The 18,310-nt window shown below is 50.4% G+C and overlaps 1 protein-coding gene across 1 annotated transcript in view; it reads left to right on the top strand.

Moving 5' to 3' along the window:
- The window catches only part of COPG2 (COPI coat complex subunit gamma 2), a 32,907-nt gene extending 14,949 nt beyond the window's left edge, over positions 1–17,958 (top strand). Inside the window, exons 12-24 of the mRNA XM_056847147.1 lie at positions 127–315; positions 891–986; positions 3,485–3,728; positions 4,676–4,751; positions 7,192–7,295; positions 8,237–8,362; positions 9,447–9,509; positions 9,628–9,767; positions 11,367–11,538; positions 13,523–13,620; positions 15,198–15,336; positions 16,066–16,164; positions 17,826–17,958. Coding sequence (XP_056703125.1) covers positions 127–315; positions 891–986; positions 3,485–3,728; positions 4,676–4,751; positions 7,192–7,295; positions 8,237–8,362; positions 9,447–9,509; positions 9,628–9,767; positions 11,367–11,538; positions 13,523–13,620; positions 15,198–15,336; positions 16,066–16,164; positions 17,826–17,956 — 1,677 coding nt within the window. The 3' untranslated portion in view covers positions 17,957–17,958. The remainder of the gene's footprint in view (positions 1–126; positions 316–890; positions 987–3,484; positions 3,729–4,675; positions 4,752–7,191; positions 7,296–8,236; positions 8,363–9,446; positions 9,510–9,627; positions 9,768–11,366; positions 11,539–13,522; positions 13,621–15,197; positions 15,337–16,065; positions 16,165–17,825) is intronic.
- The last annotated feature ends 352 nt before the right edge of the window (positions 17,959–18,310 follow it).

Here is an 18,310-nt window from a genome sequence, read left to right on the forward strand (position 1 = left end):
GGTGACACCACATCGATAACTTAATCACCGCTGCTGGGCTTTCCATGCTCGACGTCCGGCCGCCCCAGCAGGGTTCTCCCGTCCCTTAAGCTGCTCCTGATCGCCCTCTCGGGTGGCTTCCCGCAGGTGGCCATGAAGCACCCCTCTGCGGTGACGGCCTGCAACCTGGACCTGGAGAACCTGATCACCGACTCGAACCGCAGCATCGCCACCCTGGCCATCACCACCCTCCTGAAGACGGGCAGCGAGAGCAGCGTGGACAGGCTCATGAAGCAGATCTCGTCCTTCGTGTCCGAGATATCCGATGAGTTCAAGGCGAGTCTTGGCAGCTAGTCAGGATTTCCTCCCCCCCCCCCATCTTACTGATGGGCCCTGTCTCCCTAAATGGGGAGCAGAGGTTAATTGGAGCCCTGAGAAAAGGCAAATCCTTTTCCAAGCATTTAAAGGGCCCCTTTGTGGGATAAGAGAGGGGCATTATAAGGGGGTTGTCCTTTTCCAAGCCAGCGTGGTGTAGTGGTTAAGAGTGGTGGTTTGGCGCTGTGGAGTCTGATCTGGAGAACCGGGTTTGATTTCCCCCTCCTCCACATGAGCAGCAGACTCTGATCTGGAGAACCGTGTTGGTTTCCCCACTCCTCCGCATGAACCCAGATGGGTGACATTGGGCTAGTCACAGCTCTCTGACACACCTACCTCGCAGGGTGTCTGTTGTGGGGACACGAAGGTGATGGTAAGCTGGTTTGAGTCTCCCTTAAGTAGTATAGAAAGTCGTCATATAAAAACCAACTCTTCTTCTTCATCAAGGCTCTACCTGGAGGGAACTCACCTGTAAAGCCTTTCTCCAGGTCTTCATCCATGCTCACGGGTGTGTGTGTGTTTCTCTGGCCTTGCAGGTGGTGGTAGTCCAGGCTATCAGCGCCCTGTGCCAGAAGTACCCACGCAAACACATTGTGATGATGACGTTCCTCTCCAACATGCTCAGGGATGATGTAAGTTTGGTCACTGGCTGCAGCCAGGTGTCTCGGCTGATGGGGTGGCCCAGAGGCCTTTGGTGTGCATCTTTGCAGGGGTGGGGTCAGTAACTCGTCAAGCACGAAAAGCCAAAGGTGAGGTCACTGCTCAGCGGCAGGGCACTTGGAGCTGGAGGGTGAGAGATTCAAAACAGATAAAAGGAAGTCTTTCTTCACACAACACATAGTTAAATTGTGGGTCTCCCTGCCCCAGGGTGTGGTGATGGCTGACAACTTGGGAGGCTTGAAGAGGGGAGTGGACATATTCATGGAGGAGAGGGCTATCCATGGCTACTAGCCCAAATGGATACTAGTCATGATGCATACCTATTCTCTTCAGTCTCAGAGGAGCATGCCTATTCTATGAGGTGCTGTGGAACACAGGCAGGACAATGCTGGGCTTCCTGGAGGCACCTGATTGGCCACTCTGTGAACTTGATGGACCTTGGTCTGATCCAACACGGTTTTCCTTATGTTCTTAACAAAGGCAGGATAATTTTGCTGCAGTTGTCTTGTTTGGGGGCTTCCTGGAGGCACCTGGTTGGCCATTGTGTGATCAGACTGTGGGACTTGATAGGCCTTGGTCTGATCCAGCAGGGCCTTTCTTATGTCTTTAGGTAGCATTTGACATCGTCAGTTAAAAGGATCTTTGGCAGCTGGTGCTGGGGAAAGGGGTTTCTCTCTGCCAGAGACCCTGGAGAACTGATGCCAGTTAGAGGAGGGAAAACTGGGCTAGGGGGACCCAGGGTCTGACTCGGTCTAAGGCAGCTTTGCATGCCTACCCCAATCGTAAGGGCTGACGCTCATATATTGGCAATGTGCGACATAAGTAGACTGCGTTTTCACACAAGCTAATTTAAACGTTTTGGATTTGGGAAGGTTGTTTCCTATCGCTCCAGAAGGGTCGGACCAGAACCAACGGGCTGAAATTTAATCAAAAAGAGTAATCTGCTAAACATCAGGGAGAACTTTCTGACAGTCAGAGTGGTTCCTCAGTGGAACAGCTTCCGCGGGAGGTGGTGGACTCTCCTTCAGAGGCTGGATGGCCAGCAATGCTGATTCTGTGAACTTGGGCGGATCATGAGAGGGAGGGCAGGAAGGGTTGCGTCAATGTTTGGCTCTCATGGCCCTTTCTCACATGCCCAGCGTAATGCCAATCACCACTTTGGGATCAGGAAGGAATTTCTTCCAGGCCAGATTGGCCAGGGATCCTAGAAGGTTCCCCCCCTCTTCTTCTGGGCATATGACGACAGGTTAAAGAATCTGGGGCTTTTCAGTTTAGAAAAGGAAGGCTAAGGGGGGACATAATAGAGGTGTGTAAATTATGCATGCAGAAAAAATGGATGGAGGGGAATTTCTTCTTTGGGGACACCTGATGAAGTTGATGGGCAACAAATCAAGGATGGACAAAAGAAAATACCTCTTTTCAGCTGTGCTGATAATTGGCATGTCAATTTTGGGGGGGCCGGAAGTTGCAGAGACATTCTGCATCCTCAAATTATTCCGTTCAAAAGTGAAAAATATTTAGCAGCCCTTCAAAACATTTTGGAGCATGGACCAAAATAGTGGTGAGGTAGGCAATCAATGAATTTGGGTTTGCCTTATTTGCTTCTCCTCTGATCTTTACCTTTGTGCTTTTCGTCATTTTCTCCCCACATCCATGAGGACTAGAACCTTCCTTTTCCTCTTTTCCATCCTGTTTGGTGATGACAGCTTTGCCTAAGGGTATCTAGGCTATGAGTTAGTTGCCTGCAGCTGCCATAACCAGGAACGATTTTTCTCTTGCCCCAGGAGCATGTCCAGTAGGTCCAAACTTGATTTTTGCCCGTTTAGAAATAGGTAACTAGCGTGGCAGTGTACCTGGTCATGAGTGACCGCGTGGGCCAGGCTGTAACCCCAGTATCAGTTTTATGTTCAGTTTTGGGCACTGCAATTTAAGAAAGATGTAGACAAGCTGGAACGTGTCCAGAGGAGGGCAACAAAGATGGTGAGGGGTCTGGAGACCAAGTCTTATGAGGAAAGGTTGAAGGAGCTGGGTATGTTTAGCTTAGAGAGGAGAAGACTGAGAGGGGATACGATAACCATGTTCAAGTACTTGAAGGGCTGTCATATAGAGAAGGGTGCTGAGTTGTTTTCTGTTGCCCCCAAAAGGTCAGACCAGAACCAATGGGTTGAAATTAAATCAAAAGTTTCCAACAGTTAGAGTGGTTCCTCAGTGAAACAGGCTTCCTCGGGAGGTGATGGGCTCTCCTTCCCTGGAGGTTTTTAAGCAGAGGCTGGATGGCCATCTGTCAGCAATGCTGATTCTATAACCTTAGGCAGATCATCTTGGCCATCTTCTGGGCATGGAGGAGGGGTCACTGGGGGTGTGGTGGGGAAACAGTTGTGAATTTCCTGCAATGTGCAGGGGGTTGGACTAGATGACCCTGGTGGTCTCTTCCAACTATGATTGATTGATGACTCCCCCACTCCCCCAGGGCGGCTTTGAGTACAAGCGAGCGATTGTGGACTGCATCATCGGCATCATTGAGGAAAACCCCGAGAGCAAAGAGTCGGGCCTGGCTCACCTCTGTGAGTTCATCGAGGACTGCGAGCACACGGTGCTGGCCACCAAGATCCTCCACCTGCTCGGCAAGGAGGGGCCCCGGACCCCCGCCCCCTCCAAGTACATCCGTTTCATTTTCAACAGGGTGGTGCTGGAGAACGAAGCCGTGAGGGCCGGTGAGTCGGTCCCCCCCCCCTTGGCCCCTGCCTTGGAGGGTAACACCTGCTTGGAACCAGTGGAGACACCGGCCCAGGAGGTCATGGGTGGACCTTGGGGGGGGGGGAAGCTGCATGGAACTGACGCTGTGTAGGACCCTTGGATGCCTTGAGGGGCTGAGAAGGGTATGGGAATAGACTTTGGAGGGGGGCTGGCATCCGTCGCCCTTGGGGCTGCATGCCTGCTTGGTTCTCACCCACAGTTCCTATGAAATGTTCCATATCCTCCTGTTTCTAAGGAGCCGCGGGACCAGCGCGTCAAGCGTGGGTGAGCCTTCGGCTTTTTCTCACAAACCCAAGAGGAAAAGCAGGGACCTGCAAAGTAGAAGTCTAAAAGAAAGTAAAGCTATAACTGTAGCTCAGTGGTAGAGCATCTGCTGGGCATGCAGAAGGTCCCCAGTTCAATCCCAGCATTGCCACTTGAAGGCACTAGGCAAGTAGGTGATGTGAAAGTCCTCTACCTGAGACCCTGGAGAGCCATTGGAGAGAAGCTGTGGCTCAGTGGTAGAGCACCAGCTTGGCGTGCAGAAGGTCCCAAGTTCAATCCCCGGCATCTCCAGTTACAGGGACCAGGCAAGTAGGTGATGTGAAAGACCTCTGCCTGAGACCCTTGAGAGCCACTGCCGGTCTGAGTAGACAATACTGACTTGGATGGAACAAGGTCAGATTCAGTATAAGGCAGCTTCATGTGTTCATCTTTCTCTGGATACATTTTAAAGAAAGTTCTGAGCGCATGATTCTAGATGAAAAAAGCGAGGCTTGTGGGGAAGAGGGGGGATTGTCATTCTTTGTTGGGTCCACAAGACTTTGAACTGAACCGTTTGGGGGACAAAAAGCTCTCTGGGTGGGTCCAGCTTTGGAAGAAGCCCTCGCTGGCCTCCACTCACAGGCTCTGTTTCTTCTTTAAGCGGCCGTGAGTGCGCTGGCCAAGTTCCGGGCCCAGAACGAGAGCCTCCTCCCCAGCATCCTGGTGCTCTTGCAGAGGTGAGCCGGAGGCCCGGCCGGGCCCTTCTTTTCAGCTTGGGTTGACTGGAGGGTCTGGGTATCACTTGAAACTGTGCGTGGGAATTTTTTTTTTCCTGGATGACAAAAAACAAAAAGGGGAAGGAAAGACCCAACCTAAAACCAAAGCTGGGTAACCAAAGGTTGGGTAGGAAAAGCCTCAGTTATGTGTCTGTGTTAAGTGACGTCAAGTCGCTTCCGACTCATGGCGACCCTATGAATCAAGGTCCTCCAAAACGTCCTATCCTTAACAGCCTTGCTCAGGTCTTGCAAACTGAGGGCTGTAGCTTCCTTTACAGAGCTGATCCATCTCTTGTTGGGTCTTCCTCTTTTCCTGCTGCCTTCAGCTTTTCCTAGCATGACGGTCTTTTCCAGTGACTCTTGTCTTATAATGTGACCAAAGTACAATAGTTTAGTCATTTTAGCTTCTACGGTCAGTTCAGGCTTATTTGATCTAGAACCCACGGATTTGGGTTTTTTTTTTGGCCGTCCAGGGTATCTGTAACACTCTCCTCCAACACCACATTTCAAAGGAATCTACTTTCTTCCTATCAGTTTTCTTCATTGTCCAGCTTTCACACCCATACACAGTAATAGGGAATACGATGTCGTAAATTAACTTGACCTTGGTTGCCAATATTTATTTACAGCGCTGATATCTATATTAAAAACATTTCAAATCATATTAAAAGGACGCACAAATGGCAACTAATACAGGTTGATAAAATAAAACCACAACCCAAATGCGTTTCAGCCCCCTGGCCTTCATCAGTGGTCTAATAGCATCACTTATAATGCACACCAATACATAATATAAGATGTGTAACAGTATTAAAAAAGAATTATAACAACCCAGGTATGTATGCAGGGATGTCTGAAAAGAAAAAGAAATAATAACTAGTTAACCTCAATTAAACTTTGCCAAATTTTGTAGTTCTTCATAGGGATATTGGGATTACTTACTTTCCAGTTTGACTCTGGGCCCCATATATTCTATAAAATGTATAAAATTAAAGAGCCCACTGACGCGGAATACTTTCTGCTTCTGGGTGTTCAGGGGCTGAGCCAACCGAATGGGAGACGGCAGGAACAGCATTGGCAGGCTTTGATTCACTTTACCTTTAAAGCTGACGCTTGAATTAAAGTCAGCCACTTGTAAGAGAGAAGCGGAGGGGGGTGGCCGTAATTTACACCAAATGAAATCTGGCCATAGGTAGCCATTTAAAAAACAATCAACAAGGAATTCATCTAGCTGAAGGTAAAAGCAGAAAACAATTGAGCGTGGGAGAAAACAGCTGCATATAGATCTCGCAGCAAACCAGTTGTATTTGACAGGCCCCTGGCTGACTTTTTTAGGCATGTTCGCATGATCTCCGCCCCCTTCCCCTCTTATGTAGATTGTGAGTGAAAGCTTGCTGGCTTCAAAAGCCTTGAACCAAACCCTGGAGAAAGTTGGCATATAAAAACCAACTCTTCTTCTCCTCCTCCTTTTCCTTCTCCATGTGAACCTCCTCCTTTCAAAACTAAACAGCCCTCAGCATTTTAACCGCTCCTCATAGGGCAGTTGCTCTAGCCCCCTGATCATTTTGGTTGCTCTTTTCTGCACCTTCTCAAGCTCTGCAATATTCTTGTTTGGGTGTGGTGACAAGAACTGTACCGAGTATTCCACATGTGGTCTCACCATAGATTTGCACTTTTATCCATTAGGAAGAATTTCCTAGCAGTTAGAGTGGTTCCTCAGTGGAACAGGCTTCCTCGGAAGGTGGTGGGCTCTCCTTCCCTGGAGGTTTTTAAGCAGAGGCTAGATGGCCATCTGTCAGCAATGCTGATTCTATGAACTTAGACAAATCAGGGCAGGAAGGGCCGTGTAGGTGCTTGGCTCTTGTGGCCTTTTCTTACATGACCAGGGTAATGCCGATTGCCACTTTGGGGACAGGAAAGAATTTTCCTCTGGGCCAAATTGGCCAGGGATCCTGAAGGGCTGTTGTTTTTTTGCCATCTTCTGGGTGTGGAGTAGGGGAGGCGCTGGGGCTCAGTGGTAGAGCATCTGCTTGGCATGTAGAAGGTCCCAGGTTCAATCCCCGGCATTTTCAGTTAAAGGGACTAGGCAAGTAGGTGATGTGAAAGACCTCTGCCTGAGACCCTGGAGAGCTGCTGCTGGTCTTAGTAGACAATACTAACTTTGATGGCCCAAGGGTCTGATTCAGTACAAGGCAGCTTCATGTGTTCATGTGAATGGGGGGAGGTAGTTGTGAATCTCCTGCATTGTGCAGGGAGTTGGACTAGATGAGGTCCCTTCCAGCTCTATGTTTCTATGATCCAGTCCTTCACCCTTCTGCTGGAGCATCGTCCATGACCATGGACCCCCCACTCCCCCCCCCGGCTTTCCTCCTTTTGCTGACCGCTCTGCTTTTCCGGGCAGGTGCATGATGGATAGCGATGACGAAGTCCGCGACCGAGCCACCTTCTACCTGAACGTGCTGCAGCAGAGGCAGCTGGCTTTGAACGCCGCCTACATCTTCAACGGTTGGTGCCAGGCCCGGTGAGGCCATGCCGGTGGATTGCTTTGTGACCACACACATCTCTCCCCCCCACCAGCCACCCCAGTTCTGCGTGGTGCTTTACAATGTTATAAAATACGATTTGAGCTTCTGGCGAAGCTTCCCGTCACCCTAGTCATAAAAACATAAAAAAGGCCCTGCTGGATCAGACCAAGGCCCATCAAGTCCAGCAGTCTGTTCACACAGTGGCCAACCAGGTGCCTCTAGGAAGCCACAAACAAGACGAGTGCAGCAGCACCATCCTGCCTGTGTTCCACCGCACCCAAAATAATAGGCATGCTCCTCTGATACTAGAGAGAACAGGTATGCAGCATGACTAGTATCCATTCTAACTAACAGCCATGAATATCCCTCTCCTCCATGAACATGTCCACTCCCCTCTTAAAGCCCTCCAAGCTGGCAGCCATCACCACATCCTGGGGCAGGGAGTTCCACAATTTAACTATGCGTTGTGTGAAAAAATACTTCCTTTTATCTGTTTTGAATCCCTCGCCGTCCAGCTTCAGCAGATGACCCCACGTTCTGGTAGTATGAGAGAGGGAGAAAAGCTCCCCGTCCACTCTCTCCATACCATGCGTAATGTTATAGACCTCTATCATGCCTCCCCTTAACGGCCTTCTTTCCAAGCTAAACTGCCCTAAGCGTTAAGGGGATCTTTCAAATGTGTGGGTCGACGGTTGTGAAGCGTGCTTGACGTTCATTCTGCTCCTCTCACCTGTGCTCTTGCCCTCCTCACTGGCGGGCAGGAGCTTCTCCCCAGAACCCCCCTCCTCTGTCCTCTGCTGTTCCGCCAGGTGCTTCAAAGGCCACGATGTGAGCCCCACACCATGGCCACTCGAGCTTTGCTGTGCAGCTTCTGAGCTACGATGCTCATCTGACATGCTTCGCCTCTCTCTCCGTTTGCAGGCCTGACGGTCTCTGTCCCCGGGCTGGAGAAGGCCTTGCACCAGTACACCCTAGAGCCTTCGGACAAGTCTTTCGACATGAAGTCTGTGCCGCTGGCCACCGCCCCCATCTTTGAGCAGAAAACAGGTAAATGGCCAGGTCAAATTTAAGGAGAGCGTACCACGGGGCCAGAGGGTCCCCTGCTCCAAACAAGGGCTTAGGTGTGCCGTGCCACACAGGTGGGAAATTTACAGGGTTTTATTTGTGGAAATCGTGCAGCTGCCTTGACCGGGTCAGGGTCATTCTCGTCCACTTGGACTGGCCGCTGCCCTCCAGGGTCTCTGGTAGCATTTTGGTCAAGAGCCAGCGTGGTATAGTGGTAAAGACTCTAATCAGGTGAACCAGGTTTGATTCCCCACTCCTCCACATGAGCAGCGGACTCTAATCTGGAAAACCGAGTTCGATTCCCCACTCCTCCACATGAGCGGCAGACACCCCCACACACCCTACTCCATGCCCGGAAAATGGCCAAGATGCCCTCCCTCTCATGATCTAGCTAAGGTCCCAGAATCAGCATTGCTGGCAGATGGCCATCTAGCCTCTGCTTAAAAACCTCCAGGGAAGAAGCGCCCACCACCTCCCGAGGAAGCCTGTTCCACTGAGAAACCGCTCAGACTGTTAGAGTTTCCGTCTAGACATTAGGAAGAATTTTCTTTCGATTTAATTTCAACTCATTGGTTCTGGTCCGACCTTCTGGGGCAACAAAAAACAGCTCGGCACCCTACTCTCTATGACAGCCCTTCAAGTACTTGAAGATGGTTATCCGATCCCCTCTCAGTCTTCTCTCCAGGCTAAGTTGCATAGTTTATGTCGGCCAGAGTTGTGCGGTAGGTGAGGAACTGCCAGAGATAGTTATCTTTAGACTCTTCTGGCTGTAGGCTTTTGGGGGTCTTTTGCCCAGATTGCTTCAGTGGATCCCTATAAAGAGATAAAGGGGCTGCGGCTCAGTGATAGAGCATCTGTTTGGCATGCAGAAGGTCCCAGGTTCAGTCCCTGGCATCTCCATTTAAAGGGACCAGGCAAGTAGGTGATGTGAAAGACCTTTGCCTGAGACCCTGGAGACTGCTGCCGGTCAGAGTAGACAATACTGACTTTGATGGACCAAGGGTCTGATTCCGTATAAGGCAACTTCATGTGTTCATGTGACACCCTCCCTTCTGTTTCCTTTCAGAAATTGCCCTGGTGGCGAGCAAGCCAGAGAAGGTGGCTCCTTCACGGCAGGACATATTCCAAGGTACCTGACCCCGGCGCCATGTTCTGATTGCTTGGAGGGCTTGGAGATGACTGGGCTGGGGGGGTGGGACTTCCTGTGTCTGTCTGTAAGGTCTTAAGAGCCGCCTCTTCCTGTCTAGAGCAACTAGCTGCCATTCCGGAGTTCAAGAGCCTGGGTCCGCTCTTCAAGTCATCCGATCCGGTGCAGCTGACGGAGGCGGAGACAGAGTATTTCGTCCGCTGCATCAAGCACGTCTTCTTGAATCACATCGTCTTCCAGGTAGGAGGAGCACTGGGGTCGTTGCCAGAATGAGAGACTCATACTGGATGCCCTTCTCGCCATTCTCTTTATTTCTGTTTAAGCGTTTTTTGAGGTTGAATCTGCAATCTCTACATTGTAACCTAAATTAAAGGACTTTAGTTTTATTCCACGTGCACAAGCATCTTTTCTAGCACATAGGAATTCTATAGCTCGTTTGGTTTGCTTACCTTCATTAGTATTTTTACCTCCTTAGGTAAAGGTAAAGGTCCCCTGTTCAAGCAGTGGGTCATTCCTGACCCATGGGGTGACGTCACATCCCGACATTTACTAGGCAGACTTTGTTTACGGGGTGGTTTGCCAGTGCCTTCCCCGGTCATCTTCCCTTTACCCCTAGCAAGCTGGGTACTCATTTTACCAACCTCGAAAGGATGGAAGGCTGAGTCAACCTTGAGCCGGCTGAGTCAACCTGAAACCGACTTCCATTGAGATCGAACTCAGGTCATGAGCAGAGCTTTTGACTGCAGTACTGCAGCTGACCACTCTGCACCACGGGGCTCTTTCTTTTACCTCCTTAGGGGGTTGTTATATTGGTATTGTATGACTAATACATTTGTTTCCTGTTTTGAGGTGTTAATTTCATTTAGCCATAGTGCTATGGTTTTTGCTACTCTTCTGGTTTAGAGTGAGGTTTTTTTCAGTTACAAGAATGAGGGAGACAGCAGCCCAGGGGCTCAAAGTGAGTCCAAACCAGTTTGTGCGACATTGATTTATCTTTTGTCAAAAGGCTCCTTCTCCCCCACCCACTAGACAGTGCATGCAATTCACTACTAGTGGACAGGTGGCTTTTTAAAGGGGGTTAGGCAGATTTGCGAGGGGATCGTTCCATCAGTGGTTGCTAGCTGCGGTGACTAAAGGGAACCTCGACATCCACATGCCAGTTTTCAGGCGGGTCGCTATGCTGGTGCCGGCATGGTGTAGAGGTTAAAAGCGGCAAACTCTAATCTGGAGTACCGGGTTCGATTCCCCTCTTCACATGAGTGGTGGACTCCAGTTCTGGAAAACCGGGTTCGATTCCCCTCTCTTCCACATGAGCAGAGGAGGCTAATCTGGACAACCGGGTTCGATTCCCCTCTTCTCCACGTGAGCGGCGGACTCTAATTTGGAGGACTGGGTTCGATTCCCTGCTCCTCCATATGCAGCCTGCTGGGTGACCTTGAGCCAGTCACAGTTCTCTCCGAACTCTCTCATCCCCACCTACCTCAACCGCCTTTCCTGAGCCCTAGTTTTAGTGTGTATTTTTGCACCTGGCACCATTTGAATTACCTGAATTATGTGACTTATTAATTATGAATGATGATTTATGTATCAGGATTGTTTTATGGGGCCTGTTTTCAATCGATTGGTAATATTTTAATGTTATTTTATCGCCCTTTCTTGTATTTTATTGCATTTATGAGGTTGATTGTGTTGTGAGCCGCCCTGAGCCTAGCTTGACGGGGAGGGCAGTATAGAAGAGCAAAAAATACAGAAATATAATAAACGGACATTCAACCAAGCCAGGTAACTTGATGGGCCGGGGTTCCCTTTTTTTCTCCTTCTCCTCCTTTCCTCTCCCAGTTTGACTGCACGAACACCCTCAACGACCAGCTGCTGGAGCGGGTGACAGTCCAGATGGAGCCCTCGGAGGCCTACGACGTCCTGCGCTGCGTCCCGGCCCCCAGCCTCTCCTACAACCAGCCGGGCATGTGCTACACGCTGGTCCGCCTGCCCTTGGACGACCCCACGGCAGGTGAGGCCGCCCTCCCCGTCCGCGACCATCGAGGCCCAGCGGGGATGCGTGACGGTCTTTCAAGTCACATTCCCCACCCCTCCACCTTCTCCCTTTCTGTGGTTGGCAATATTTTAGAAGGCTTACAAAAAGGCATAAGAACATAAGAAAGGCCATGCTAGATCAGACCAAGGCCCAAGCAGGTGCCTCTAGGAAGCCCCCAAACAAGACGACTGCAGCAACATTGTCCTGCCTGTGTTAAGAACATAAGAAAGGCCCTGCTGGATCAGACCAAGGCTCATCAAGTCCAGCAGTCCGTTCACACAGCGGACAACCAGGTGCCTCCAGGAAGCCCACAAACAAGGCAACTGCAGCAGCACCATCCTGCCTGTGTTTCATGGCATCTAATATAATAGGCATGCTCCTCTGATCGTGGAGAGAAAAGACTTTAAAAGGGGATTCGACAGATTCTCGGAGGCTACTAGCTGTGGTGGCTAAAGGGAACCTCCACGTCCAGAGGCAGTCAACCCCTGAATCCCAGTGCCAGGAGACAGCACCAGGGGAAGGCTCAGCCTCTCAGCCCTGTTGTTGGCCCTCTAGGACAAATGGTTGGCCGCTGTGTGAGACAAGATGCTGGACTAGATGGACTTTCCGTGGTCTGAACCAGCAGGGCTCTTCTGATGTTCATAAGAACATCAGAAGAGCCCTGCTGGATCAAACCAGTGAGGGTCCATCTAGTCCAGCATCCTGCCTCACACAGTGGCCAACCAGCTCCTCTGGAGGCCCAACAAACAGGGCATAGAGGCTGAGGTGGCCTCCAGAGAAGCTGGTTGGCCACTGTGTGAGATGGGATGCTGGACTAGATGGACCCTCACTGGTCTGATCCAGCAAGGCTTTTCTGATGTAAGAACATCACAAAGGAGTCTTCCAACCGCTTCTCCTGCCCTGGTTTTTGCAGGGTGGTTACCCTCCTTTCCCCTTTGGTATGGCTGAATTCGCTTTCAGCGCCCAAAAGCCAAGTGCCTGATGGGAGGGGAGGAAGTCTTCTCTCACAAGGCACTTGTCACAGTGTGAATGAGTCGTCCAGCATTGCCCTTGTTCCCGGCCTGAGATGCGTGTGGCGTCCACAGCTTGGTTGTCGGTATAAAGCAACATCCCTGGGGGGCTGGCTTAGGGAGATGCCTTGGGTTGGCCCCAATGGACCTGTTCTGCTAGCAGAGGGGGCTTTCCAGGCCTCAGGGGAAGGCTGCATATGCCGGAGCAAAGTGCCTCTGTCAGCAAACAGAACTATGGGAGATCTAACCCCACCGGAATAGATGTTTATGTCTCCAGCTCGAAATGCGTCAGGAATTTTATCTGCGTGCCGGCTCTGCCGCTTGAGAGCCATGGGTTTTCTTTGGCCAAAGGGCAAGCTCTCCCTCATCATACAATCATAGAATCGTAGAGTCGGAAGGGGCCATAGAGGCCATCTAGTCCAACCCCTCTCAATGCAGGATCAGCCTAGAGCAGAGGTTCCCCAACTGTGCTCCATGGAGCACTTGGTGCTCTGTGAAACATGTCCTAGTGCTCCATGAAGAGAATGGAAAGAAAAATACTACTGTCATTCAGTTTAGTATATAGGTGTTAGGTGAAAATTAGTGCTCCATGATGAATTTCTCTCCTGAAAAGTGCTCCATGGCTCAAAAAGTTCAGGAACTACCGGTATCTCTCTGCCCGCAATTGAAATCCATAATTGCAAGTCCTATCCTCTGCTGCCAACAGGAACAGCTCCCTGCCCTCTTCTAAGCAACAGCCCTTCAAATACTTCAAGAGAGCGATCCTGTCCCCTCTCAACCTCCTCTTCTTCAGACTGAACATTCCCAAGTCCCTCAGCCTTTCCTTGTGGGGCTTGGTCTCCAGGCCCCTGATCATCCTCGTCGCTCTCCTCTGCACCCGCTCCATTCTGTCCACATCTTTTTTAAAGTTATTCAGAAGTAAAAACATTCTTGTCTCCCCTCCCCCCCAGTGGCCTGCACTTTCAGTTGCACAATGAAGTTCACTGTCCGCGACTGCGACCCCAACACTGGCGTGCCGGATGACGACGGATATGACGACGAGTACGTGGTAAGCTTGGCCTCATTGTTCTGTGTAGAACTGGCAGGTGAGGAGAGCAGGATCAGAAAAGTTGGAGGTTGGAGATCCGCCTGGTCGTGGATTTATTTTTTAAAGCGCAATGTAGACAGCAGTTAGAGCCCAAGTGTTTGGGGAAAGTGTTTACTCAGAAGGCACGTCAACAAATCTTCCAGTGGACTCTGACTCCAGCAGGGTCTTCCCTTTCTGAACAAGTGAGCTCCACAGAGATTTAGAGCAGAGATTACTTTCTGTCCTGCTTTTTAAAACATTGTGGTCACTTTTTAAACAAATGATAAAAAGTATCCCTTGCTGAAAAGCACCATAGTTCAAAATGATTGAAGATTTGATTTCTTTAGGCAAGGAAGAGCTGTCAACGTTGTGGTGTTTACCTTTCTGGGCTCTGTCCTGCTCAGTATTAGAAGCTCACCTAGATTACTGTGTTCAGTTTTGGCCACCGCAATTTAAGAAGGATGTAGACAAGCTGGAACGTCTCCAGAAGAGGGCAATGAAGATGGTGAGGGGTCTGGAGACCAAGTCCTATGAGGAAAGGCTGAAGGAGCTGGGTATGTTTAGCCTGGAGAGGGGATATGATAACCATCTTCAAGTACTTGAAGGGCTGTCATAGAGAGGAGGGTGCCGAGTTGTTTTCTGTTGCCCCAGAAAGTCGAACCAGAAACAATGGGTTGAAATTTAATCCAAAGAGTTTCCATCTGGACATTAGGAAGATTTTTCTGACAGTTCGAGCGGTTCCTCAGTGGAACGGGCTTCCTTGGGAGGTGGTGAGGTCTTCTTCCCTGGAGGATTTTAAGCAGAGGCTAGATGGCCATCTGCCAGCAATGCTGATTCTATGACCTTAGGCAGATCATGAGAGGGTGGGCATCTTGGGCATCTTCTGGTCACGGGGTGTGTGTGGGGAGGTAGTTGTGAATTTCTTGCTTTGAGCAGGGTGTTGGACTAGATGATCCTGGATATCCCTTCCAACTCTATGATTCTATAAGCCCCTTCTTCATACAGCTAGTAACCAAATCACTGGGAGCGAGAACTGTATCCTTGGAGTGCGAACAGACCCTTTGCTTCCATGGGACATCCTCCAGACCCCACCCCCCCTTGAATGAGGAGTTCTGAGCAGGCATGGGGTCTTGGTTGGCTGGTGGCTTTCTTTGGGCCCGGCTTGGTCCCAGGGCTACCGGTCACTGAACACTAGACCATCCTGTCATAATTCGAAAGTGTTAATGCAGTGGTGTCCTCTGAGCTTGAGTGGAGCCAACTTCCATGGGGAGGGCCCGTGGCTCAGTGATAGAACATCTGCTTGGCATGCAATAAATCCCCAGGTTCAATCCCCGGCATCTCCAGTTAAAAGGACCAGGCAGTAGGTGATGTGAAAGGCCTCCACCTGAGGCCATGGAGAGCTGCTGCCAGTCAGAGTAGACAATACTGACTTTGATGGACCGAGGGTCTGATTCAGTATAAGGCAGCTTCATGTGGTCATGTGTTCCTTCACATCCCATTCGTCTGTGTGAGGAGTGTGTGTAGCTGGGTGGAGCCGCTAACCTCCCTTTTCCTGCCAGCTGGAAGATCTGGAAGTCACTTTGTGTGACCACGTTCAGAAGGTCCTGAAGCCAAATTTTGCCGCTGCTTGGGAAGAAGTGGGGGATGACTACGAGAAAGAAGAGACCTTCGCTCTCAGCTCCATTAAAACCCTGGATGGTAAGCTGATGGCTGGCGAGGCAGCGTGGTGTAGTGGTGGTTTGGTGCAGTGGACTTTGATCTGGAGAACCGGGTTTGAGTTCCCACATGAGCAGCAGAAGCTAATCTGGTGAACTGGATTTGTTTCCCCACTCCTCCCCATGAAGCCAGCTGGGTGACCTTGGGCTAGTCATGGCTCTCTGAACTCTCTCAGCCCCACCTACCTCACAGGGTGTCTGTTGTGGGGAGGGGAAGGGAACGTGATTGTAAGCCGGTTCGATTCTCCTTAAAGGTAAAGAAAATCAATATAAAAACCAACTATTCCTCTTCTCCTTTGGAGGTGATGGGAAAGACCTCTGCCTGAGACCCTAGAGCGCTGCTGCCGGTCTGAGTAGACAACACTGACTTTGACCGAGGGTCTGATCCAGTATATGGCAGCTTCATAAGGAGGGACCATGGCTCAGTGGAGGAGCATCTGCTTGGCATACAGAAAGTCCCACATTCAATCCCCATCATCTCCAGTTAAAAGGACCAAGCAGTAGGTGATGTGGAAGACCTCCGTTTGAGGCCAGTCTGAGTAGACCATACTGACCGTGATGAACCAAGAGTCCGATTCAGTATAAGGCAGCTTCATGTGTTCAATCCTTTGCTGACCCCTCCCCCCACACTGTTCCAAACCCACTTTGGATCGAAACATCACCTGAGACTGTGCAAGACTCACCTCTTTGTTTCTAAACCTTTTTAACACAGAGGCCGTTGGCAACATTGTGAAGTTCCTGGGCATGCAGCCGTGCGAGCGGTCGGACAAAGTGCCGGAGAACAAGAATTCCCACACTCTCTACTTGGCAGGTAAGAATTGGTCAGCTTACGAATGAGCTGCTGTAGTGGAAACGGAGCTGTCCAGCCAGAAGTGCAGGAAAGAGCTGGACTGGACCCTTGCAGCTCCAAGGCAGCAGTGCGAATCCTGCTGGGGGTTCCGTCATTGGGGTATGGGGGTGGGGGGAGAGCTTGTCATTTTCCATTGATGGGGCCATCCTTGGCTGTAGGGCCGAAGGTGAGTGATTGAGCCCCTCAAGCTCCCAGATCTCAGCCACTGTGCTCCCAAACCCCTTTCCAACAAACCTGAAGATTTGAAATTAAGAATATAAGAAAAACCCTGCTGGATCAGACCAAGGCCAATCAAGACCAGCAGTCTGTTCACAACCTGGTGCTTCTAGGAAACCCGCAAACAAGATGACTACAGCAGTATTGTCCTGCCTGTGTTCCACAGCACCCTAATATAATAGGCATGCTCATCTGATACTGGAGAGAATAGGTATGAACAGAAGAATATAAGAACAGTCATGCTGGGTCCAACCAAGGCCCATCAAGTCCAGCCATTTGTTCACACAGTGGCCAACCAGGTGCCTCTAGGAATCCCACAAGCAAGACAACTGCAGCAGCATTATCCTGCCTGTGTTCCTTTACCACACCCAATATGAGGCATGCTCCTCTGATCCTGGAGAGAATAGGTATGCATCATGACTAGTATCCATTTTTACTAGTAGCCATGGATAGCCCTCTCCCCCTTAAGAACATAAGAAAAGCAAAGCTGGATCAGACTCAGGCCCATCAAGTCCAGCAGTCTTGTTCACACAGTGGCCGACCAGATGCCTCTAGGAAGCCCACAAACAAAACGACTGCAGCAGCATTATCCTGCCTGTGTTCCACAGCACCTCATAGAATAGGCATGCTCCTCTGATCCTGGAGAGAATAGGGATGCATCACAACTAGTATCCATTTTGACCAGTAGTCATTGATACCCCCCTGCTCCATGAACAGCTGTTAATCTCTAGCCTCAGTAGTTCTGTCTGCCATATGAGTCCAGTAGTTTCTTGTCTGGCTCACAGCAAAGAGGCTGAACGACTAATCCCCAAGCAGACAGGGCCAGGTGAAGGTTTTTGCACAGCAAGGCATCTGATCGGCCACTGTCTGAGTAGGCAACACGGACTTTGATGGACAGATGGTCTGATTCAGTATAAGGCAGCTTCATGTATTCATGAGCTTCTCTTGGGGAGGGGCTGTGGCTCGGTGGTGGAGCCTCTGCTTGACATGCAGAAGGTCCCAGGTTCAATCCCCAGCATCTCCAGTTAAAGGAACCAGGCAAGTAGGTGATTTGAAAGACCTCTGCCTGAGACCCTGGAGAGCTGCTGCCGGTCTGAGTAGACAATACTGACTTTAATGGACCGAGGGTCTGATTCAGTATAAGGCAGCTTCATGTAAGTGGCAGCAACCATTGTGTGGCTGGCTCCACCTCCTGCGTTAGCTATTTCGGAATACTAAAAGGTGCCCACAGGCTCAAAAAAGGTTGGGGACCCCACCAAGCCTCCTTACGCCACAACTTGGACATAACACTTTATTTTTCCTGTTGCCTGATGATCTTTTTAATCCTTGCCTGGATGACGGCCCACAAAATACTTTTCTAGCTGCCAGAGAAACACTCATTGCGATTCCATCCCCCTCCCCCCCAGGTGTGTACAGAGGCGGCTTGGACGTCCTGGTGCGGGCAAGGCTGGCTCTCGGCGACGGCGTGACGATGCAGGTGACAGTCCGGAGCAGAGAAGAAATCCCGGTGGACGTCATCTTGGCTTCTGTCGGTTAAAAGCCCTCGCTGCTCCGGACGGGAGCGCATCCCGCAGTTTTCCGCCATCTCTTCTTGCCGGCCACTCCAAGGATCTACCAGCCCTGCATGTTTCTTTGTTTTCATGTCTTTTGGTTGGGTTATTTGTTGGTGGAGTCAAGCGGCTGCCCTGCCTTCTCTTCCGTGTTACTGTAGCGGGGCCTTGCTGCAAGACGCTTACCATCCACTCCTGCGTTCCTGTGTAAGTTATTTTCTCTATCCTAGCAGTGGTAATGTTTGGGAAACTTGGAGAAGATTCTTCACCCCCCCTTTTTTTAAATTGAAGCTCACACTCTGAAAATGGACTTTTATTAACAGAAAATAAACATGGGTTAT

This window comes from Euleptes europaea, chromosome 3, assembly GCF_029931775.1.
Source record: "Euleptes europaea isolate rEulEur1 chromosome 3, rEulEur1.hap1, whole genome shotgun sequence".
NCBI lineage: Eukaryota > Metazoa > Chordata > Lepidosauria > Squamata > Sphaerodactylidae > Euleptes > Euleptes europaea.